The sequence below is a fragment of the Chrysochloris asiatica genome, unplaced genomic scaffold, assembly GCF_000296735.1.
Source record: "Chrysochloris asiatica unplaced genomic scaffold, ChrAsi1.0 scaffold00156, whole genome shotgun sequence".
Classification (NCBI taxonomy): domain Eukaryota; kingdom Metazoa; phylum Chordata; class Mammalia; order Afrosoricida; family Chrysochloridae; genus Chrysochloris; species Chrysochloris asiatica.
The window spans coordinates 3,610,361-3,631,107 of NW_006408674.1; the positions used below are offsets into that span (position 1 = coordinate 3,610,361).

The following is a 20,747-nucleotide window of genomic DNA, read 5'->3' on the forward strand; positions in this document are numbered from 1 at the left end:
GCACACCTGTTTCAGATGCCCCCAAACCCCTGCTGCCCCAGCTCTCCAAGACCACACACACAACTCCGCTTAGAGATGAGAGAGTGGGGTGTTCAGGGTTGTCGCTGAACTAGTTTGAAGGGAGAAGCCTGTGTTACGGTGAGCTGGCTAAAGTTGGCCCCTCACTCAGTGTGGGAGATCTGCTTGTTTCTGGACATGATTGTAGTCCTGCCCAGGCAGGATTTGGGGAGACGGATGTAGAAGCCATTGGTGAGCACTTTCAGCATCCAGCCTGCCTGAGATTTCTGTGTGCCACATATGGCTCAAACACAGGTGTTCTCCAAATGGCATTATAATTTGAAATCTGATTAAAAATTGTCTTAAAAGTTCCTTATCAAACATGAAGAGACTTCAAAAAGTTGATGGGGAAATTCCATTAGCTTTGAATTCCATTTCTCTATCCACTTTTTGAAGTCCTTTGTATATGTCTACTTTATGAGTTAAAGGAAGGAAGGAAGAAAAAACAGACACACAAGCGGCTTTAATAAAATTGAAGTTTAATTCCCTTTTACAAAAGATAATCCATTAATAGTCAACAAGTTCTATCAGTTCTCCTCAGAGTCAGGATCCAGGGTCTTTCCATTTGTCTTGTTGCCACCTGGTTCAAGATGGCTGCTAAAGATCCAGCCATTGTATCGACATTCCAACCAACAGAGAGGAGGAAAAGAGGGAAGCAAGTCAACTGCCTTCCCTTAAGGGCATATCCTGGAACACACCTATGCTTCTGTTGTACTTGGCCAGAACTTCATTCCAAGGCCGCTATCTGCAAAGGAATCTAGGAAATGTGGTCTTTTTTCTAGGCAGTCCTGTGCCCAGATAAAAACTGGAGATTTTATTACTGAGGAAGGAGGGGGACAATCAGTTACCTCTGCCCTACCTTCCTTGTGGAGGGTACTATGAAGAGGGATTTTAACACAAGGGCATCCACATTTAGGATTTCAATGTCATGATCCAAGAAAGGTAAGCAGATCAATTGAGATCACACAGCAGATTGGCAGCTTCAGACTTCCAGCTGATGTTCCCAGGGAATATTTTTCTTCTTCTCTGTTTCCTAACTTAAAATAAAAGGCTTCATTCTGAAGGAGAGGGAGCTTGAGCTCCATGGAGGAATTCCATCCCTCACTGGTCTTTAAGCTGCAGGACCATGGCAGGATTAGGTCACGGTGGTGGCAGAAGGCTGTGGGAAGGAGTCTGCATTCACTGGCTGGAAAGTGACCGGCCTGGCACTGCCTCACCTGCCGTCTCTGCTTCTGTGTGTGCACTGACCCTGTCCGTCCGTCTCTGTTTGCCCTGGCATCCTGCACACTGACCTGCCCTTGTCCAGGCTGCACATCTGACCCTGGTGTGTTTCAATTTCAGGAAGCTGTCTGCCGCCATGGGAGCTTCTGGGAGGCGGGACTTCCCCTCCAGGATGGTGCTGGTCATCAGCTGGCTCCTCCTGGCCAGCTTGTCTGGGGCCACATGTACAGGTGAGCCACCTTACACAGCGGGACCACCACATCTCAGTGCCCTTCCATGAAGCAGGGCTTCTGGGGGCCAGAGGAAGGAGCTATGGGGTCAGCGATCCCCGGAAAGTCTCATGCTGAACTTCAGCTTCGTAATTCACAAAACAGTGGATTGTATTAAAACCCAAAGGTGCAAACTCAGTGTCTACAGAGTCCAGGCATGTGACAAACGTGAGTGAAAATGATCAAGGGGGGACTGTGGTCACAGGTCCCCTCCAAAGGGACACTTGCTTCTCAGTCTGCTCAGTGCAGCACCTTCCGAATTTTGAAAAGCCAGAAATCTTCATTTCTAAGTAAAAGTTCCCTACTTTTTAAATGTTGTTGATGAATCTAAGTTTTCAGCTGGAGGGGGGCCAGAAAAAGCACCCCACATATCTGCAAGGCAGCTTGCTACCTCTAAGTCACCTGATCTCCCAGAACTGAGTATGTGAAAGCGTGTTGTAAGCTGGACTGTGCTGGGCGAGACGTGGTCTCTTTCTCCAGTCTTATTAGCTCCAACTTTTTCTCTGACTGATTTTGAATTAACATCCAGCAGCAAAAGGCAGCTTTTCCTAGGCTGTAGGAAACAGGGATCAAATAAGCCAAAAGTTGGGGTGGAAGGTGAGACTTGGGGGCCAAGTTCTCAATTCTGAGTAAGAACTTTGTAATATTATCCCAAGGAACGCCGGTGGCGAAATGGGTTGCCACTCGGGCTGCTAACTGCAAGGTCAGTAGTTTGAACCCACCAGCCGTTCCGTGGGAGAAAGATGAGACTTTCTGCTCCTGTAAAGATTCACAGCCTCGGAAACTCTATAGGAGTCACTATGAGTCAGAATCAGCTCAATGACCCACAGCAACAATATTATCATTGGAGCCCCTGAGTTCTACAAACGGTTCATGTACTTGGCTGCTAACAAAGATTGGAGGTTTACGTTTTTAATATTTCTTACAGCTCTGTAAAAACTGCTACTGTTTCTCGTTGGTTTACTTTAAAAAAAAAATTTTTTTTTATTGTGAATTGAATGGTAGTTTACATGGGAAAGCATCAGTTTTGCACGCATCCTATCGTATTTCATTTCACTGCAATGATTACAATCTCCTCCATGCATCCTCGTTCAACAGTATTTGCTTCTATTTCCTGTTTTGTTTTTATGTACACAAAAACACTCAGGGATAGATAATCATTTAAACAACCAAAGGGCACATTCTACAAGCCTGCCTCTTAGCCACCAGCATACAGCCTTTCTCTTTTCATAAATCTAGAGTCCTCAGCTGCTCCCTCTTTCCATGTCCTCATCTCTGCCTCCATCTCTGGTGCCACTGCTTCTGTGGATGTTGTTGTTGTTATGTGCCGTGGAGTCGTTTCCAACTTACAGCGACCCTGTACAGGGTTTCCGAGGCTGTAAATCTTTACGGGAGCAGAAAGCCGCATCTTTCTCTCATGGACCATCTGATAGTTTCAAACTGCTAACCCTGAGATTAGCAGCGTGATTTGTAGCCACTACGCTCTGGACAGGGTCCCACATTCCATTCCGCTCATGCTCTTCTCCTTTAATGGTCCTAGGGTCCTTTGTTTCTGGAATGTAAGATTAATTTACTCCCTCCTTTATGTTACAAAAATTCGACCTTTACAGTTGTGCCAATCACAATTTGTCATGATAACAATTACTCCCTATTGAATCATAAGAATCTTATCCCCATGTCCTTTCACCAGACCCATCTAGACAAAATGAAAATATTCAGTGGGGATTCTACCTTCCTCCGCACATTCTGGATCTAAACTCCCTCTTGAAAACTTGTAATCCAGCCACTTCATACCTTTATAGTACTGTTTCTCATTGCTTTTGATGCCTTCCTACGATAAGAATATAGGGCTAGACACTGTGTTAAAGTTTGTTTTTCTCAACACACCGATGAAAGGAAATCTCTTTCTATAATCCTAACTAGTGAAATTCCTTTAAGTTGATTCTTTTAAAAATCTTTCTGATCCTTAAGGGACATAGCAGGCAATCAGTATTTAACTTCTGATGCAGTAATTGACAATATTACATAAATTCATTCATTTGTCCTTGAGTTTATGTCTCGAGGTGGCACTGTAGAATAAGCACTGGACTACTAACCACAAATTCAATCGTTCTAAATCCACCAGCCGCTCTTGGAAACTGTAACCATGATTGCTCTGAGTCGGAACTGACCGGATGGCACTTAACAGCAATAACATTCTTGTGCCATTTATTCAATTAACAAACACAAAGGTGATGTTAATGGTATGCCAGATACTGGGTTTGGGTTTGACAAATCCACCTCGGGACCTTGGGGAAGGATAATCAGGCACTACCCTGAGTTTTTCCTACGACATCCTGGCCATCTTTCTTGCCATCTGAGCATGAGCTATTTGGGAAGGAAGTGGGCCCTTTTGTTCCCTCTGATGGTAAAGTCCTGGCTGGTTTGCTCTCAGCAGGCCCATCTGTTCGCTCTCCTTCTCGGGTGGCGTGCCCTCTCCTCAGCACTGAGAGTTGCCACGGTGGAATTTCAGTGGCCACAGAGCCTACAAGGTCAGACTGACCACCTCCACGTCCAGGTGCTGAGCCTGATTCAGACTCCTGTTCTTGCAGTTGGGAAATCAGGGCCGTATGACACCTTGAGCCCTTGTCTGATGGACTGAATGGTACCATCCCAGCATGCCCGTGGCTCCCCACCAGAACCTCTGTTCTGTGCTATGACACACTGGGGGAACTGACATGTCAGGCCCAGGGCTAGCTGGAGGGCAGCCAATCCCCTCTGCTGCAAGCCAGACATGCACTTGACCCTGATTGGAGACAAATGCAGAGATGGGTGTTGACCCTTAGAAGCCCTTCAGTCGAGCAAGAGCTCCAGAGTCTCCACACCATGACCACTCTTGATTACCGAGCAACCTACCATCTGCCTGCAGCTCTGATCTTGCATGAAAATGGAAAGTCCCAGATGAGCAGCCCCGCAGTGTTTCATCTTATTGCACAGCCTGAGCCCCTGAGGGCTTACGAAAGCTGGGATAGCTGCCTGAGCAAAACTCCAAGAAAAGTGAAACTCTCTTCTTAATGAGAGACCCAGGCTCTTCGTTAGGTCTGGAGAACGAGGGAGGACTTCTGTGAGGATGGGAGCGAGCTCAGGCAGCTAACATGCAATGAGCATGGGCAGCAAAGAGGAGGTCAGTCGCAACTTCCTGATGGGCACAGAAGATGGACTCAGGAAGTCCCGGTCAGACAGTGTATGGAAAGAGACCGATGCCTTCTAGTTCCCTCTGAGAGAAAAATACAAGATAGGTACCCTCATCCCAGAGATGACTGGACAGTAATCAAGCAACATGAGAACTGGCATGCCAGGAATCTCACTGAAGCCAGACTCCTCCTGGGCTCCCAGCCCCATGATGTGGACATTAGTCACTGGGTCTACTTTGCAGCAGAGACTGGCTTCTTGGTCTCCCTGCCCAGGGCCCAAGCTGGGGACTGTGCCTCCTTCCATTCCTTCCACAACTTTTCACAGTGTCATCATCCCCTAAAATCTTTTCATTGGTTTTGATGCCTTCCTACAATAAGAAGGTTGTTGTTGTTGTTAAGTGCCGTGGAGTCAGTTCCGACCCATAGCGACCCTGTACAGGGTTTCCGAGGCTATAAATCTTTACGGGAGCAGAAAGCCTCATCTTTATCCCATGGAACAGCTGGTAGATTCCAACTGCTGACCTTGCAGTTCGCTACCAGAGCTCCTTACAATAAGAATATAGAGCTCTATTTTGTTACAGTTTGTTTTTCTCAAAACATGGGCTTGCTGGCCCCACGCCTTCCCATCTCTATTCCCCACCCAAGTTATTGAAAATCTGTAGAGTTTTGATACAGTAAAAATCTTTATGGGAGCAGACAGCATTGTCTTCCACAGGCCTCTAGTGAGAGAAAAAGGAGGACATCGGGGTCTGTTCTCTGAGCAATAGACTCTCTCTCTCTTACCCATTGCCTCTTCCCACCTCTTTCTCTCTGTGGATTTTTCTTTGCTATTACAGGAGATGCTTTCCATTTCTGAGGCAGCCCTCCCCCCTGCACTCATCTGTAGCACACTGCTGGAGTAGAGCCAGGTCAGCCAGATGAGCATGGAAGGCCCTCCCAGGGCCTCTGTTAGCGCCAGCAGCAAAGGCCTTCTGCAACCCCCACTGCAGGACTTTTTAGGTTCAACTAATTATTCACACCCTTGGCCACTCTTGGCCTCAGACTCACAGTGGTCAGGGCAGTGCTGAGTATTTTCTTTCCATGGAAGAGCCTTAGCAGCAACCCACACGGTTATGCAGAAACCATTCTCTTTGGTTTCCCAGGCAACAGCTGAGGTAAGAGGACATGTGACTGTCAGTGGGCAGGTGTGGGAACCAGCCTGGCTCAGAAGCCTCAGTCCACAGTGGAGTCAGTGCTCGTAACGACTCCAGTGGCATAACTTCTATCATTGCTAAATGGACTTGCCCAGTTACAAGAGCCATTGTGCTCAGGGAAGCCCAAAGCATGACCACCCCACCAGGTCCTTACTGTTCGTTTATTGTCTCTATTCACTTCTGAGGCCACTTGCCAATCATTTGTTACAAGCAGTGTTGCTTGGGAACATAACTCATATACTAACCATCTTCCTCAGGTTTCTAGGGGAACAGAGCTAGAACATTAACCAAAGTTCAAATTCTCATGCAGAAGTGGAAACAGTTTTCTTAACTCTTCAAGCACTATTTTCCATAGGACAGGATGGTGTGGAATCCAAGTAATCTAGGTAGATCATGACATAACTTTAGATCATGGAATGTCCTGAATGTCATCTGCTTACAGTTCATTTTATAAATGGGGAAACTGAGTCCATAAAAAGAAAACGACTTGCCCACAGGTAAATGATCTGAAACCACACAAAGAAAATGACCTGCCTACAGGTAAATGATGAACTAATGAAAGAGATCATTTACCTTTGGGCAAGTCATTTCTTTATTGTGGACTCAGTTTCCATGTTTATAAAATGAACTGTAGACAGATGATGCCTCAGAACATTCCAAGATCTAAAGTTACGTCATGATCTACCTAGATTACTTGTATTCCACACCATCCTATCCTCTGGAATAGGATGTTTAAAGTGTTTAAAGAGTTAAGAACACTAGATGGAGTCCTGGTGTGACGCTGAGGGTTAATGTTGTTGTTGTTTTGTGCTGTGGAGTCGGTTCTGACTCATAGTGACCCTGTACAGGGTTTCTGAGGCCATACATCTTTACAGAAAGCCTCATCTTTCTCATGCGGAACAGCTGGTAGTTTCGAACTGATGACCTTGAGGTTCACAGCCCAATTTGTAACCACTACGCTACCAGAGCTTCTTGAGGGTTAATGTGCTGGACCACAAAGTAGGTTTGAACCACAAGGTCGGTGGTTCAAGCTCACCAGCTGCTCCTTGGAAACCTTATACAGGGTTGTTATGAGTCGGAACTGACTCGAGCACACTTAACAACAACAATAATGAAAAAGATTGGGCTGGATCTCAGGGTTCCTGAATTCTGTATCAAACGGCATCTCACTGCTGTTTAAAGCCTGGATTTTTAGCTTAAGAGGAGTCAGAGTCTATGGGTGATGCAAATGGTTAAAGTGTTGGCTGCTAATCAAAAGGCTGGAGGTTTGAATCTACCCAGAGGCACCTCAGAAGAAAGGCATAGAGATCTGCTTGCCAAACCTCAGCCATTGAAAACCCTGTGGAACACAGTTCTCCTCTGACATATTTGGGGTAGCCATAAGCTAGAATGGACTCAATGGAAACTGGAGAGAGGAGGCTGGGCTGGGAGCCCTCTGGTGGTCTGCAGCAATCTTTGCTTGGTGAGGCTGGTGGGTGGGAGCCATGGCATCTCTCTGTCCTTGGCAGTGACAACTGAGTGTCCTGACCAGAACCCTACGCTGCAGCCCTGGAGCCCTGGCCATGACGAGGACCACCGTGTTCACATAGGCCGGGACAAGATGCTCCTGCTTACCTCCTCAGCAACCGTCTACTCTATTCACATCTCAGAAGGAGGTAAGCCAAGGTGCTCCTCAAACCTTCCTTGTCTTGAGCCTCTGAGATGGAATGCAGGCTTCCCTAAGTTCAGAGAGACAGAACAAATATCTCACACTTTGGGTTACAGTCAGAGAATCTGGCTCTTTGAGGTATCCATCGTAGCTTGTCAGAGAGCCAATCTTAGCACAGGAAGCATTTCGAGTAGAAATCCTTGTTGGTGTTCTGAGTCATCCTGCATATTCTACCTTTGGATGTTTGATCAATGAATGCCAGGTAGGCTTATTTATACCTTGTAAGAAAGAAAGAAGAAAATAGTAATTCCATGAGTGGACAGTGGGCATTGAAATGTTCAAAAGATGCGCCATCTTGCCTGCCCAGATGCGATGGATGATGAGGGAAGCTGCCCTTGGCTCTACTACAGCCTCATCCTAATGCTTGTGTTCTGCTACCTCTCCTCTTCCCTTCCTGTTCAGGAAAACTAGTCATTAAAGACCACCAAGAACCCATTACTCTGCGTACCCGACACATCTTGATTGACAGTGGAGGGGAGCTGCATGCTGGGAGTGTCCACTGCCCTTTCCAGGGCAATTTCAGCATCGTTTTGTACGGAAGGTGAGTAAATAGCTTCCATGGGTCCAGTGCGATTCTTGGATCTGATGGGAAGGAACATTTCCAGAGGAAGGAGGGAGGCAAGACGGCAGGACTGTAGTGTAAGACAGGCATCGTCATTAAGTCCTGCCAGAACGCAATCATGAACAAGACAGACACGGTGGTTTGGATGAAGTACATGAGGCATTTTATTTATTGTGGCGTAGGAGCTGTGATTACGTTACTGAAGCCCCTGCCAACTACTCAGATGCCTTCCACTCATGGCATGGTCAGGGAGATTCTGTAAGGCTTTACTTAATAGGTTATGATGGACAAGATCAAGAAAAATTCCAGGCAGTATTTAACACTGGTCGTGTTCCCTCTTTAAGCAAATGAGAATTTTAGAAAATTATAGCCAAGAAGAGTATGCAGTACCTGTCTGGGTGATCCCACATCAGATATGGACCACAGTGCAAGACAGTCACACTGGAAGGAGAAATGCCAACACATACACTATAAGCAATTCAGCTTGATTTTTATTTTGAAGCAGGGGACTTCATTTTGGTTGGGTTTAGGAATAACTGGGTGCGAATACTATCTTTATTGATTTCATTGACCAGCAACAGTGTAGCTGAATCTGTAAGAGCTACTGTGGAAAACAGGGAGCAGGGATGGTCCCTCTGGGTCCCGCACCTGGTCAAGATACATGTCAGCTGACTCTGAGGAGCTGTTCTCTCTCTTAGAGCGGATGAGGATGCTCAGCCAGATCCTTACTTTGGCCTGAAGTACATAGGAGTTGATAGAGGAGGCACCCTTGAATTACATGGACAGAAAAAGCTCTCCTGGACATTTCTGAGCAAGACTCTACACCCAGGTGGCATGGAGGAAGGAGGCTATTTTTTCGAAAGGAGCTGGGGTCACCGCGGAGTCATTGTTCATGTCATTGACCCCAAGTCGGGCACAGTCATCCATTCTGACAGGTAAGCTTTGCCTTCACTTGAACACACACCCCTTTGTTCAACGTGGCTGTACTGAACACATGCTCTAGACAGATGCTGTTAAGGTGCTGGGAGTACCACAGAGAATGACACAGACAAAGAAGAAAGATACTGCCCCCCCACCCCAAGGAGTCATAGTCCTTCCCCGATGTTTGCCTGATAGTGACAAACACACACCGACACACAGCATAGTTTCAGATTGGGACTCGTGGTCATAGGGAAAAAGACGGGAAATGATAGAGCGTATGGTAGGGAAGACCACTTCAGATAGGATGGTCAGGAGAAGCCAGTGTGAGGAAGAACCATCGGAATTGAGAATTTCAGAGTCAAAACGAGTCAGGGAAAGTATTCAACAAAGCATTCATGCAAAGTATGTGTGGCGGTGAGACAGGCATAGTGGTGTCCCAGCAGAAAAGAAGGGCCACCAGAGAGGCTCAAGTACAAGGAGTGCTGGAAGAACGATGCACTAGAATGTTGGAGATGTAGACAAGGGAAAGAAGCTCTGGTGATGCTGTGGGTTAAGTGCTGGGCTGCTAACCACAAGATCAGTGGTTCAAGCCCACTAGCTGCTCTGAGGGAGAAAGATGAGGCTATCTGCTCCTGCAAAGACTTATAGCCTTGCAAATCCTAAGGAACTCGAACTGTAGGATTGCTGAGTCAGAACTGATTCAGTGCCACCGGATATGGACAGGCAAGGGCAGGCATGGGGCCTAGAATGCCATGATAGGGGCGGCATTTATTCTAAGTGGTTTGAGAAGCCATTGAAGAACTTTAGGCAAGGGGGTGCCACCTGATTTAAAAGACTATCCTGGCTGCTGTGTAGACAGTGAATTGCTTGTGGAGGGCAAATGCAAAACCAGCTGGGATGGAGATCTGGGCAAGAGATGGAGAGAAGTGGGGGACTTGAGAGACATTTGGAGGCAGATGGATAAGTGTCCCAGACAGCTTGTGCTGCAGCTGGGCACGTCTCCAGAGGCTGCCCCAGGTCGCTCCTAGGGAAAGGACACAGCTGGGGTCGGAAGGTAGAGACCGAGCTATCCTGGAGTTTCTGGAGGAGGGAGACATGGAAATCCTAAGAAGGGGCCTGATCTGGGCGTGTCAGTGTGAGGTAGGAGGGGAGCAACCGTGAGAAGGGATCAGACTGGGCCGAGCTGATGTGTTTGCTGGTGTACACAGGACAGCTAAGCTTTGCCCTCTGGTGAATATTAGTAACAATCATTCAATCACTTTACCTGCCACATATGGTTAAATCTTCATAGAAATCCTGTAGAGGAGCAAATTCTGCTATTATCCCCATTATACAGATGAAAATGCTGAGACTTAGCTCAGAGAGACAAAGTTTGCTTACAGTCACAGCGTAGGTAAATGTGGGAAATGGGATTCAAACCCAGTTCTGTGTGGACCCTTACACACTGGATTGCTGGTAACAACCATCTGCCTTTACCTGAGGCTGGGCAAGCCTAAACCCACAGGTAGCAATTGTTGTCAGAATGAACATGACTAAAGCAAAGCATGCCAGAAAGCCTCCACCTTCATACAAAAGAGAACAAACTCCTCAATCGCGTGCTGATTGCTTGGCACACTTCCTAAATAAGTACAGAGGCATTTACTTGCAGCTATCCAACTTCAAACCTAATTCATCATCGAACTGGATGAAAAGAAACAATCCAGCCAGCTGCTCTGGAGATTACAAAGACAGAATGCTTACTCACTTCATCTCTCTTTGGCTTAAAGCGTGTACCAGCAACCTAGAGAGTCTGATAGCTAATTGTGTGTGAGTCAATAAAGAAACTTATAATACACATACACACACACACACACACACACACGTGGTGCCTGGATGGCACAAATTATTAGGTGCTTGGCTGCAAACCAAAAGGTTGCCAGTTCGAATCCCTCCAGAGGCACCTTGGAAGAAAGACCTAGTGATCTACTGCCATAAGGTCACAACCATTGGACATGCAGGTCAGCTTGTGACTAGCAGTGAGGATTAGATTGAATGGAGAGAAAGGATTGTATGAGCAAAGGCAGGAGTGGGCCTGGTCACTGGGCATCCAGATGTGCTTAACTTGTAGAACGCAATTCTTGAGGAGTGGTAGTGGAGAATGACGGGACACAGGCCGGGTGGGACGAGCTTATGCAAACCGCTGCAAACCAATTTGAGGTCTCAGAAGCACCTACCCAGCCACCCCCACACCACTATCATTTTTCCTTTCCAAATTCTTGGCTATCCATGCTGGCGCCTTTTTTCTAGAAACATTATAGAACTATTCAGTGATGTGAGGTTCCAAGACAAATTCTTTTGTCGTTTCCATTGTAATTACACAAAATCTTTATACTTACTTTGGAGGAGAATTGATACCTTTATAGAATTGTGTCTACCCTTTTGAAATTCTTCTTACCAGCGGAACAGCGTTTTTGGAAATCTGTATTTCATGGATGTTTTATGTGAAAGAGGGTGGACATGTCTTTGTCAAATTAAAGTGATCATTTCTTGTTACAGCAAATGCTTCTTTCTTTAAAAATCACTGTCCTTAGGATCTTTGGATGGCATGTTATAATAATAAGGTGGACTTGGTCATAAGTTGTTGTTATAATAAAATGGGTTTTGTTATAATAAGATGGGCTTTGATCTCTCTTTTGTGGTTACTGTAGGACAACTAAAATGCTCTCTGTCTGCCCTTTTTAGGTTTGACACCTACAGGTCTAAGAAAGACAGTGAACGTCTGGCCCAGTATCTGAATGCCGTGCCCGATGGTAGAATTCTCTCTGTCGCGGTGAATGATGAAGGATCTCGCAATCTGGACGACACTGCCAGGAAGGCAATGACCAAGCTGGGCAGCAAGCACTTCCTACACCTTGGATTCAGGTACTTCGCACCAGCCCCTTTTCCTCCTTGAGCTCTAGACCGCTGAAGCAAGTCAGGCCACCTGGAATTGACTTTCCCCTTCTCTATGCCTTCGAGGCCCTGGGTGGGGCTCTCGGCTGCTAACAGGAACGTTGGAGGTTTGAGTCCAGTCAGAGGTACCTCAGAAGAAAGGCCTGGCTATCTACTTCCTAAGAATGAGCCATTAAAAAATCCCTAGGGAGCACAGTTTGACTCCAGTACACATGGAGTTGCCATGAATCAGCATCAACCAATGGCAACTGGTTTTTGTTTTTTTTTTGTTTTTCCATTTCTCCAGGCCCCCACTGCTCTAAGTGGTGACAAAGGAAGATGCAGACACAATCTATGCATTCGGCATGTTTGGAGCTTTGTCTTGGGTTGAATTGTGTCTCCTCAAACTATATGTCAAGTTGTGTAGGTCATGATCCCCAGAATTGTGTAGTTATCCTTCCTTTTGTGATCCAGTGTAATTAACCCCCATTTTGTGATGTGTTGTAAATCCTAACCTAGTGAATTACTAGTTGGGCTACTGACTAACTACAAGGTCAGCAGTTCTAATCTACCAGCCGCTCTTCTGGAAAAAGGTGAGACGCTCTGCTCCCATAAAGGTTTGCAGCCTCAGAAACTCTATACAGGGTCACTATGAGTCAGAACCAACTCCATGACAAGTGTCCACCACCGTATATTAATAAGACAGGGTTAGTGTAGGGTGTGTCTCTAGTGGCTGTCACATCTTTCCTCTCAGGAGATTGGAGGGGAGGGAAAGGGACCTCGCTACAACCAAGACAGAAGAGCCAGGAGCAAAATTCATCCTTTGGATTCAGGGTCCCTAGACCGAGAACCTTCTAGACCCAGGAGAAGAACGATGCCAACACACAAGGAGATCTCCAAGGAAAACTGGGTCCACAGATGTTGAAAGAATACAAGGGCCTTTTCCAAGAGCCAGTGCCCCGAATTTGGACTTCTAGCTCTGAAATTGTGAGAACTAGATTTCTGTCTGCTAAAGCTATCCACTTGTATTTCTGTTATAACAGAATACTAAAACAGGCTTCTTCTTTTTTTTAAAAAAAAAAAAAAGTTTTTTGTGTGAATTGAGTGATAGTTCACAAGGGGGAACATCAGTTTTACACTCATCATTTCATTGCAATGATTACAATCTCCTCTGTGCATCATCATTCAACAGTATTCACTTCTAGTCCCTCTGTTTTGTTTTGTGGTTTGTTTGTTTGTTTTGTTTTGTTTTGTTTTTTTGGGGGGGTACACAAAAACAATTAGAAATATGTTAACATTTAAACAACCAAAGCACACATTCTGGAAGCCTGCCTCTTGGCCACCAGCACACAGCTTTTCTCTTTCCATGAGTCTGGAGTCCTCAGCTGCTCTATCTCTCCATGTCATCATCTCTGCCTCTGGTGTCACTACTTCTCTGGATAGGGTCCTACATTCTGCTCAGCCTCTTCTCCCTTGGTGGTCCTAGGGTCCTTTATTCCTGGGCTGTAAGATTAACTACTCCCCTGTTTTTGTTACAAAACGTTTTCCTTTACAATTGTGACAGTCACAATTAGTCATGATGACAATTACTCACTATTGAGTCATAAGAATCTTATCCTCATCTCTTTTCAACAGACCCATCTAGACATGATGAATATTATTCAGTGGGGATTATACCTTTCCCTGCATACTCTGAAACTAAACTCCTTCTTAAAAACTTGTAATTCAGTCACTTTCTGCCTTTAGAGCCCTCCCATTTTAGGTAACCAATATCTAAGTTGCCCGTCACTATCAACCCTGTATACAGAGGGGATAGGATTGATCCTTGATGTGAAGACTCCTTCCCTCTCAGTTGGTATTTTGAACTACTATATCCATAAGTATAGGTCAAGTTCATTGAATTTTACCAATGTACACTTGCTTCCTTTATCAAAAAAAATTTTCTTTTTAGCTTCCTCTAGTTGAGTTCTGATCGTCAAGCTATCGAGGCTAGGTCACATGGGTACTATCTGCAAGTTTGGGCATTCTTGTGCATCTCCCCTCACTTCATATCAGCTGGATGCTTCATTCTCAGCTCTACCCCTCTGTGGCTATGTCCTTGTCCACAGGCTCAGGTGTCCTCAGGTTTCATCACACTTCAGACCAACCAACCCTTCCTCTTCTCTCTCTCATCTCCAGGTCAGTGGGAGTCTATGGACTGTGGTTGAACTCAACTCATTTCTTCATTGCTGCCTTTCTCCCTCTTCCACTCACCAGTAGACCAATGTGGTCATCAGCAAGCTTACATGCCTGTTCACGTGTTCCCTTTGAGTTTCCATTTTGGAGGGGGGTTTGTCCTGAAGGGACTTGATTGCTTGCTTCGATGGCTCCCCAGCAAACAACTTGCTTTAAAACAGGCTTATTCTTAAAGAGAGTGGAGCGTTCTTTTTGCATTTAAATTTTTCTACGGTGGTAAAATGTGTATAACAAGAATTGTCATTTTAACCACTTTTAAATGTAGAGGTCAGAGGCACTGGTTACATTCACCATGCTGTGCAACCTTCAGCACTACCTATGTCAAAAAGTACTGCTACAAAGTCACAAAACCCTTTATCAAAACAAAGCCGTGAAACTGTTGTTTCTCCACCTCTCCTCTGCTAAGCCCATCCACAGCTGAAGGCAGTGTTTCCATCTCTCTGATCCTTCACTGAGCGAGTTCAGCATCTTTGCTTTACACCGTATCATAATGGCAATTTGGGCATCTTCAAGGGATTCAAATTATGTTGCTTTGAGATATTCATTGAGTTTGTGAACAAAAAGAAATCTGAAGGGGCCAGATCCAGGTTTTAATGGTGGATGGATAAGGTTTCCCAACAAAGTTCTCCTAGGACAGTCCTGGCTACCCTCGAAGAATGAGTAGGCACAGTGTCATGATGGAAACGAATTCCTTTGCACCACTTTCCTGGCCTTTTTCTCCCTACTGCAGCTTCAATTTTTGTAAAATTTATTCATAATAAATCAGCATGATTATCCTATATGCCTCAAGACTACCCCTTTGGAATCCAGAAAACACAACATCACTATAACCTTCTGAACTGACATCTCTGCCTTGCATTTAACTGGCCCATCAGAGCCCCTTGGAAGCTACTGTTTTGATTGGACCTTATTTTGAAGGCACCCTAGTGAGACTAAGACAAGCATATCGCTGAGAGAACTTGTCTGGAGCTATCCGTGGACTGCAGAGCCACACTTAAGCACGTTTTGTTTGGCATAAACCTGTGCATGTATGAACTGAAACCCAAGTAGCAATACATTTGACTTATCCATATTTCTAAAACATTTTCTTCATCTGTAATAGAAACTCTAGCCAATGACTCCCCACCTCTACTGGTCCCTGGTATCCACTAAAAAACTTTGGCTTTTATGCATTTTCCTGTTCTAGATAGTTCATACAAATATCTATAATGTAAGATCATACAATATTTGTCTTTTGTATCTCATTTACTTCACTCAGCATTAGTGTTTTCGAGGTTCTTTCATATCATATATCAGAATTGTCAGAACAGAACAAGGGAACACTGAATGGTTTATATTAGGAAAGGTGTGCACCATGGTTGTATTAGGAAAGGTGTGCACCATGGTTGTATTCTTTCACCATACTTATTCAATCTGTATATTGAGCACATACTCTGAGAAGCTGGATTACATGAAAAGAACTTGACATCAGGATTGGAGGAAAACCCATTAACAACCTGTGACATGCAGGTGGTATACCCTTGCTTGCTGAAAGTGAAGAAGAATTAAAATACTTGCTGATGAAGATCAAAGACCATAACCTTCCATATGGGTTGCACCTCAATATAAATATAAAGAAAACAAAACTCCTCACCACTGGACCAATAAATAACATCAAGATAAATGGGGGGAAATTGGAATTGTCAAAGACTTCAGTTTGCCAAGCTCAACCATCAACACTCAACTGCTTCCATAAGCAGCAGTCAAGAAATCAAATGGCATGTTGCATTGGGCAAATCTGCTGTACAAAGACCTCTTTAAAGAGGTCAAGAGCAAAGATGTCAGTTTGAGGACTAAGGTGCACCTGACCCAAACCATGGTATTTTCAGTATCCTCATATGCACGTGAAAGTCGGACAGTGAATAAAGAAGACTGTGGAAGAAATTATGCGTTTGAGTTATGGTGTTGGAGGAGAATATTGAAAGTACCATGGACTGCCAAAAGAACAAACAAATCTGTGTTCAAACCCACCAGCTGCTCCTCAGAAACCCTACACAGAATCATCATGAATTGGAACCAACTCAATGGCACTAACAACAACAATGACGTCGCAAGTATGTCAGGAACTGTTGTGGGGAATAAGGTCATAATCTACACAAAATACTTGCCATGGTACCTGGCACAGAATAAGCACTCAGTGAATGTTAACAATTACTCCTTATGAACTAAGAGTCGCGAGAAAGTCTGAGGCTTACCTTGTTTTGTCAAAGACATCTACACAGGTAGAGTAAATAGGCCGACAGAAATTGCATATTCATCTCTTATTTATATGTTTTGTGTGCCCTGAGCTGTTTTTGATTCATAGCAACCCTATCGTACAGAATGGAACTGCCCTAGAGGATTTTCTTGTCTGTAATCTTTTGTTGTTGTTAAATGCCCGCGAGTAGATTCCCGCTCATAGCAATCCTATTAAGGGTTTCTGAGGCTTTCAATCTTTGCGGAAGCAGAACACCTCATCTTTCTCCTGCAGAGCGCTGGTGGACTCTAATTGTGGACCTTGTGGTGTTCATAGTCCAGTGCTTATCCTATGGAGCCATTGTTGTGGTGGTGGTTATGTGGTTATGGGAGAAATTATGTGCTGATGGTGGGACACTAGAGAGCAAAGGACAAGAAGCTCAAGTGGAGTTCAAGTGCAGACTAGAATGAGAGCAAGCAGGCTCCCCATTCAGGAACCAGTAGGTTCAAAGGTCCAGGGGCGATCGTGGCTATTTTGAAAGAGTTGGAAGAGTGCAGGCCACAGCAGGGTCTGCTAGAGACTGAGGGATGAGAGATATGTCTGGAGAGGCAGGAACAGGGTGAGGCGGAGCCTTGTCCTTTGTGCAAAAGCCTGGTCTTCATCCTACAGGCAGTGGGGAGCCATTGAAGGATGTTAAGCAAGAGCATGACACAGTCAAATCCCCAACCTCAGTTAAACTTACTTTCAATAGAAGAGATCAAAATACCAACAATGAAAGATATTGGTGGGGGGAGACAAAAATCTGTTCAGACCCCATTGTAAAAGACAAGCTACATTAGGCATCGTGGAGAGACGAAAACAGGTGCAAAAGGCTCCCAGCCCTATAGCAGCTGGCATTATAATGGAAGAAAGACATATTCTAAAAGTTGCTAACCTCCCTTTTCTCCTGCCCTTCTCTTCAAGAAGTGTAAACCCCCTAGGGTTGTTACATTGTCATTGTTGTTGTTAAGTGCCGTGGAGTTGGTTTCAGCTCATAGTGACCCTGCACAGGGTTTCCGAGGCTGTAAATCTTTATGGGAACAGAAAGCCTCATCTTTCTCCCGCGGAACGGCTGGTGGTTTCGAACTGCCGACCTTGAGGTAAGCAGCCTGTTTCATGAATGCCATCTCTTTGGTTCATGGAGTCCTGTTGGCAGTTCAAATCTACCAGCCGGTCCTCAGAAACCTTATACTGGGTCACTGTGAGTCGGAAGCAATTTAATGACACTTAACAACAATAACTGGGTTCATAATGACCTGTGTAGGGTTTCCAAGGAGCAGCTGGTGGGCTTGAACTGTAGACCTTGTGATTCGCAATTCAGTGCTGATCCTACAGTGTCACATTATTAGCCTCTGGCATTTTCCTCAAGTTCAACACAAACGATGCTGGGCCTGAGAGAAATTACCTTTCTCTCTTGGAACATGTTTTTCTAAGGGAACTTGCTTCAGAACAGTAGCTCTCTTGACTTGTTTGTTTATTTGTGATTTATGGCCCATGGACTGCCAGAGTGGAGCTGAAGAAGCTCACAATAAGCAAACATCATCAAGCCAGACCATTAGAAAACCCAGAGCAGGGTTGGCAAAGAGAGACTGTTGTTTTTCTAAAGAAGAGAAGCCAGTTGAGTGAGCCAATTTCCCCCAGACAACGGGAGGGATGCTCCTCAGTAGATACTCCGTTCAGGTTCAAACACATAAGGGACTTTATTTTTTGGTTTTGTTTTGTGTTGTTTCAGACACCCTTGGAGCTTCCTAACTGTGAAAGGTCATCCCTCTTCTTCGGTTGAAGACCATATTGAATATCACGGTAATGAGTGGTTGGCTGGAGTCCTGATTCTTTCCAATGTCTCACTGAACAAGAGAATCGGGGTCTTTCTGAATGTCCCACTGCCCTCAAAACATGGCCGATCCATTTCCCAACACCCAGTTGAATAACCATCTGCTTAATTGGCCATGTTCCCTGAAAGTAGCAAAGGTCAGGACTAATTCAACATCAATAGCTTGATACTTTGAAACAATAGCTTTGGATACTTATATGTCTAAATACTTCCACTGGCTTCATTCAAAGCAAATGACGCAGGAAAGAGGAGACCTGGGTCAGACAGTAGGGGTCATACAAGTATTTTGAGCTAAAAAGCCACTCTGGACTGACCTTTATTATCACCATGTAGTAGCAGACAGCGTCCTCTGTCCTCTGTCCAGTGAAGGTTATTGGAGGAGTTCTGCTGCTTCTATTCCCAGGGATAATTCATGAGAAATTATGGGACTCGAGAAATCTGGATTTGATAGAGCAGTGAAACTAACCCTTCAAAATTGAAACAAAAGAAGGGACAGTCATTTGCTTACTAAGTACAAGAAAATTTGCTTAGAACTTCTTTTTTTTTTTTTTTTTTTTAAATAAGAAACGTCTCAAGATCCATGAGTGTAGGAGGTTTTCGTGCCTTTTAATTGCACCCTTTGGAATTGGAGGGTCCACGTGGGTGCTAAAGCCTCTGGTCTTTTTGACAGGACACCATGGCTCTGCTGCTGCCCGAGTATTCAAGCTCTTCCGGACAGAGCATGGGGAATACTTCAATGTTTCCTCATCCAGTGAGTGGGTACAAGGTGAGCGTGTGGGAAGGTGGTGAAGTCTAACCATGGGATGAACCTTGTCTCTGCAGAGTAAGGGTGTTCTTGCACCAATTGTTATTACTGTTGGTTGCCATTGTGTCGACCCCTGGCTCATGGAGACCCCATGCACAATGGAACGAAACACAGCTCGGTCCTGTGCCAGCCCATGAGAGTTGGAAACTGGACCATTGTGATCCATGAAGTTTTCACAGGCTGGTTTTTGGAAGTCGATGCCAGGTTTTCTTCCTAGTCCATCATAGCCTGGAATCTCCACTAACCTGTTCAGCATCATAGCAGCGTGCAAGCTTCTGCTGACAGATAGGTGTTGGCTGCTCATGACGTACATTAGCCGTGAACTAAGCACGGGTCTCTCTTACGTTGTTGTTGTTAAGTGCTGTCGAGTCGGTTTTGACTCATAGCGACCGTATATGGGGTTTTTGAGGAGCAGCTGGTGGGTTTGAACTGCTGGCCTTGTGGTTCACCGTCCAGTGCTGATCCTACAGCACCACATTCTACCACTGACCCCATTCTTGCACCAATAGGACCTCTTAACTGTAACATGGTCAACTAAAATTTGCAACTGAAAAACTGCCATTAGTTAATCAAAGCCACATTGGTGAGTCGTTTTCCAAAGAATGCTTCCCTCTTTTTAAGATTTGAATTTCACTAGTTTGGTTCAATGGCACTAAGTTTAGTTCAAAGGACACTTTTTTAAATTCCCTATTTTATTTCTTAAACACAATCTGATACAAATGTATCTTAACATGTTAGGATGTGAAAAAAGCTGGGTGGATATATAGATGTTATCATACAGAATATCTGTTAAGACTAAGCAATGATGCTGAACAGAAGAAATAGGAGTGGGCTTCAAAATGGTCATGGAAACATTCTTTTCATTCTATTTTCCCACAAACTGTTTAAAGCCCCCCTATACATGTGCTCTCCAGCATAGAAATGCTAAAGCAAATGGAAGAAATGAGGAGGTCCATGAGCTGAACAGAAAATCGCAAAGATCAGCTCGAGAAGATAAAGCCAAATATACAACAAAATGTGCAAAGATCTGGAATCAGAAAACCAAAAAGGAAGAACACGCTCAGCATTTCTTAGGCTGGGGAAACTGAAGAAAAAATTCAAGCCTCAACTTTCGTTATTGAAAGATTCTCTGGGCAAATTATTGAATGATGCAGAAAGCATCAAGCAAGAGAAGATGGAAGGAATACACAGACTCATTGTACCAAAAGGAAATGGTTAATGTTCAGTCGTTTCAAGAGGTAGCACATGATCAAGAGCCAATGATACTGAAGAAGGAAGTCCAAGGTACATTGAAGGAATTGGCAAAGAACAAGGCACCAGGAATTGATGGAATAAAAATTGTAATCTTTCAAGAAAGTGAGGCAGCACAGGAGGCACTCAGTCATCTCTGCCAAGAAATTTGGAGGACAACTATCTGGCCGACTGATTGGAAGAGATCCATATTTGTGCCCATTCCAGAGAGAGGTGATCCAATGGAATGCAGAAGTCATTGGACAATCTCTTTGCTATCCCATGCGAGTAAAGTTTTACTAAAGCTAACACAGAAATGGCTGCAAGCATACATTGACAGGGAACTTCCAGAGGTTCAAGCCGGATTCAGAAGAG

General features: G+C 44.8%; 1 protein-coding gene across 1 annotated transcript in view; it reads left to right on the plus strand.

Moving 5' to 3' along the window:
- Positions 1-1,404: 1,404 nt before the first annotated feature.
- The window catches only part of CEMIP (cell migration inducing protein, hyaluronan binding), a 76,051-nt gene continuing 56,708 nt past the window's right edge, over positions 1,405-20,747 (plus strand). Inside the window, exons 1-7 of the mRNA XM_006870913.1 lie at positions 1,405-1,508; positions 7,422-7,568; positions 8,024-8,162; positions 8,882-9,118; positions 11,826-12,005; positions 18,236-18,306; positions 19,008-19,103. Of these exons, the coding sequence (XP_006870975.1) occupies positions 1,415-1,508; positions 7,422-7,568; positions 8,024-8,162; positions 8,882-9,118; positions 11,826-12,005; positions 18,236-18,306; positions 19,008-19,103 (964 nt within the window). The 5' untranslated portion in view covers positions 1,405-1,414. The remainder of the gene's footprint in view (positions 1,509-7,421; positions 7,569-8,023; positions 8,163-8,881; positions 9,119-11,825; positions 12,006-18,235; positions 18,307-19,007; positions 19,104-20,747) is intronic.